Below are 2,614 nucleotides of genomic sequence, written 5' to 3'. Positions count from 1 at the left end.
CTGAAGATTTAAAAGTATGGGGGAAAACATATAAGAATTCGTGTTTTAATTTAATATAAAGCTTGGGCCTCATACTTTCAAATGATATTTACTGGACCTTTACTAAATACTATTTACAATAATAGGTGCTTTTATTTACATCAATAAATCTATGGCCCTGGGAGTAAATGTACCTTTCTAGTTTCACACAGCGTTTGGTGATAAAGTCTTCTGACTCTAACTGAACCTCTGCCCTACACAGTACCTTATCCTCTGCCATGCTAACTAGTATGAAAGGGCTGGTAAGAGTCCATCTGAAAGGATTTCTAAAGTTTTTATTTTTAGTCAGAATATTTCTTTCTTCATAAATTTTCTTTTATGACCTGAGAGCTCCTTCCTGGCTTTTAGGACTATGAGATCTTGAGGACTCTCCTTTTGAATGATCACCATCCTCTCCAGAGAGTGAACCAAGAGCTGGAGATATGTCATCATTGGCATTCAGATGGGGATGAAAATGCAAGTGTGATAAACCAGCTGTCCTTTTTAGGAGGTCTTGGTCCTTTGAGCACCTGATAAAAGTTTTGGACCTTCTCCACAGACGAACACACACAGTGTTTTGCATATATTTCAGGGGATACATGAACTCTAGGTTAAGAAACCCTATTCTAGATACACAAAGAATGGTATATGGAAGATCCCTGATGTGTGGATCAGAAGACAAGAGTCTACTTCAGGCCCCATGACTGGCCACGTGTGTGATAAGTTGCCTAGCTTTTTTGGTTTTCTCTTTCTTCATGTGTGATAATCCAGGTGGTGCCCTTTCAGCTTTTAACATGGAGGCAGCATGGATTAGTTATATGACCTGGGTTTAAATACTAGCTGGGCGTTTGTTAGTCTTGTAAAACTGGGCAAAATTTTTCATCTATCTGGGCTCAAATTCTATGACATGGCGGTCTTCCTAACCTACCGGTCTTAAAAGAATTTTAGTTTGGATCAAATTAGACAGTTTCTGTGAAGGTACTTTACCGTTGAGTATTTCCTTCCCAGTGGGTGTTAGCCACCCCTTCTCTGTGCTCCCATAGTACTTTCTGTGTACCTCTCTTATTAGTTAACACGTGGCTTTGTTATCTGTCTACTTGCCTGTCTCCTGGTAGCCTATGAGCTGCTCCAAGACAGGTCCCATATATTCTTTTTGGTTTGTGTTGATGGTACTTGTGCCTGATATACATGTTAAGCATTCAGTTTATATAAATAAATGTTAATATAGAAATTGATAGCATGGTTGTGATTTAGGAAGACATTTTAAAGTTTATTGATAGTACTCAGTTAAGAGATGTTTAAATCAGTTAGAGAATGTTTCAGAAAGCCAGAATGAAGGCACAAGTAATAAAGCAGAGGCATCTTGAAAAGAGGGCAGAGTAGCTCAGGGCCTTCCTGCTTCTCATCCCTCCCTCTGGAATGGTTTTCTCCTGCTTGTATCATACCTGACTCCCTCTTATTCTTTAAGTCTCAGCTTTAGTGTCACCTTTTCGGAGAGATTTTCCCTGACCACCCTAGCTAAAGTAGCTTCCTCTCTTCCCCATTAATCCCTGTTACAGATCCATAATTATTTTGTGTTTATTTAATGTCTTTCTCTTGCTTTAATACGAGCTCATTGAAAGAAAGGAAGATACTTGTCTTTTTCACTATTGTATTTCTAGTTCCTGTCACATAGAAAGAATGCACCATATATGTTGAATAAATTAATAAAAATTGGGGGTGCAAACTTAGAACTTGGGTCTAAATTATAGATTGAGAAACAGCTGTTTTTCTGTTCCATGACTGTGATCACACTTTATTGCATATTTGGCACCTAGCACTAGGGTGGCCAACCTTCTCAGTTTGCCCAGTACCAGGAGGCTTTCTGGGACTTTCAGACTAGAACGGTGAACATGAAGACTGTGACAAAATGTCAAACTAGTTCTTTGCCTGCTGCCTTTAGTAGCTGTGTTCTTAGTATTCCTGATATCATAAGTTTCACTCGTAGACATTTAAGATAAAATTGGAAACAAAATTATCTAGTTCAAGAAATTACAGGCTTATCTAGCATATCTATCCATAATGGATATTTCCTCTAATGGTTTTCAGGTTGATCTCAAAATAGTTAAATATTTCAATTTGCTGTCTTTAAAAGACAGTTATCAGTTTAAAAGACAGTTCTGTTATTCAGCTATCAATGCTCGGGGATATGTGTATTTTAATTAAGTTTGATTTATCACTGCAGGGGGAACACACCTGAAACTAGAGGAACAGCTTACGTGGTATATGAAGACATCTTTGATGCCAAGAATGCATGTGATCACCTATCAGGGTTCAATGTCTGTAACAGATACCTTGTGGTTTTGTACTATAATGCTAACAGGGTAAGTATAGCAAAGTTCTCTTCCTGTGGTGAGCTCATTTGAAAATTAGTGTAGACTGTACAGTGATGGGAAGTGTGGACTGTTCTTTTTCAGCTAATGCTATTGGTGAAATTCATTTGCCTGTAGATTGGTAACTGCTAACTTTGGTGCTTACCATGTTTCCAGGCATTTCAGAAGATGGACACAAAGAAGAAGGAGGAACAGTTGAAGCTTCTCAAGGAGAAATATGGCAT

General features: G+C 38.2%; 1 protein-coding gene across 1 annotated transcript in view; it reads left to right on the top strand.

The window, feature by feature from the left end:
- The window catches only part of SF3B6 (splicing factor 3b, subunit 6, 14kDa), a gene marked incomplete at its 3' end in the record, with an annotated part of 11,035 nt that extends 8,426 nt beyond the window's left edge, over positions 1 to 2,609 (top strand). Inside the window, exons 3-4 of the mRNA XM_012652401.1 lie at positions 2,243 to 2,381; positions 2,547 to 2,609. Coding sequence (XP_012507855.1) covers positions 2,243 to 2,381; positions 2,547 to 2,609 — 202 coding nt within the window. The remainder of the gene's footprint in view (positions 1 to 2,242; positions 2,382 to 2,546) is intronic.
- Positions 2,610 to 2,614: the final 5 nt, after the last annotated feature.

The sequence above is a fragment of the Propithecus coquereli genome, unplaced genomic scaffold (genome assembly GCF_000956105.1).
Source record: "Propithecus coquereli isolate 6110/MARCELLA unplaced genomic scaffold, Pcoq_1.0 Scaffold39, whole genome shotgun sequence".
Taxonomy (NCBI): Eukaryota; Metazoa; Chordata; class Mammalia; order Primates; family Indriidae; genus Propithecus; species Propithecus coquereli.
Note: the sequence above shows the minus strand (reverse complement) of the source record. Positions and strands in the feature narration are given on the sequence as shown.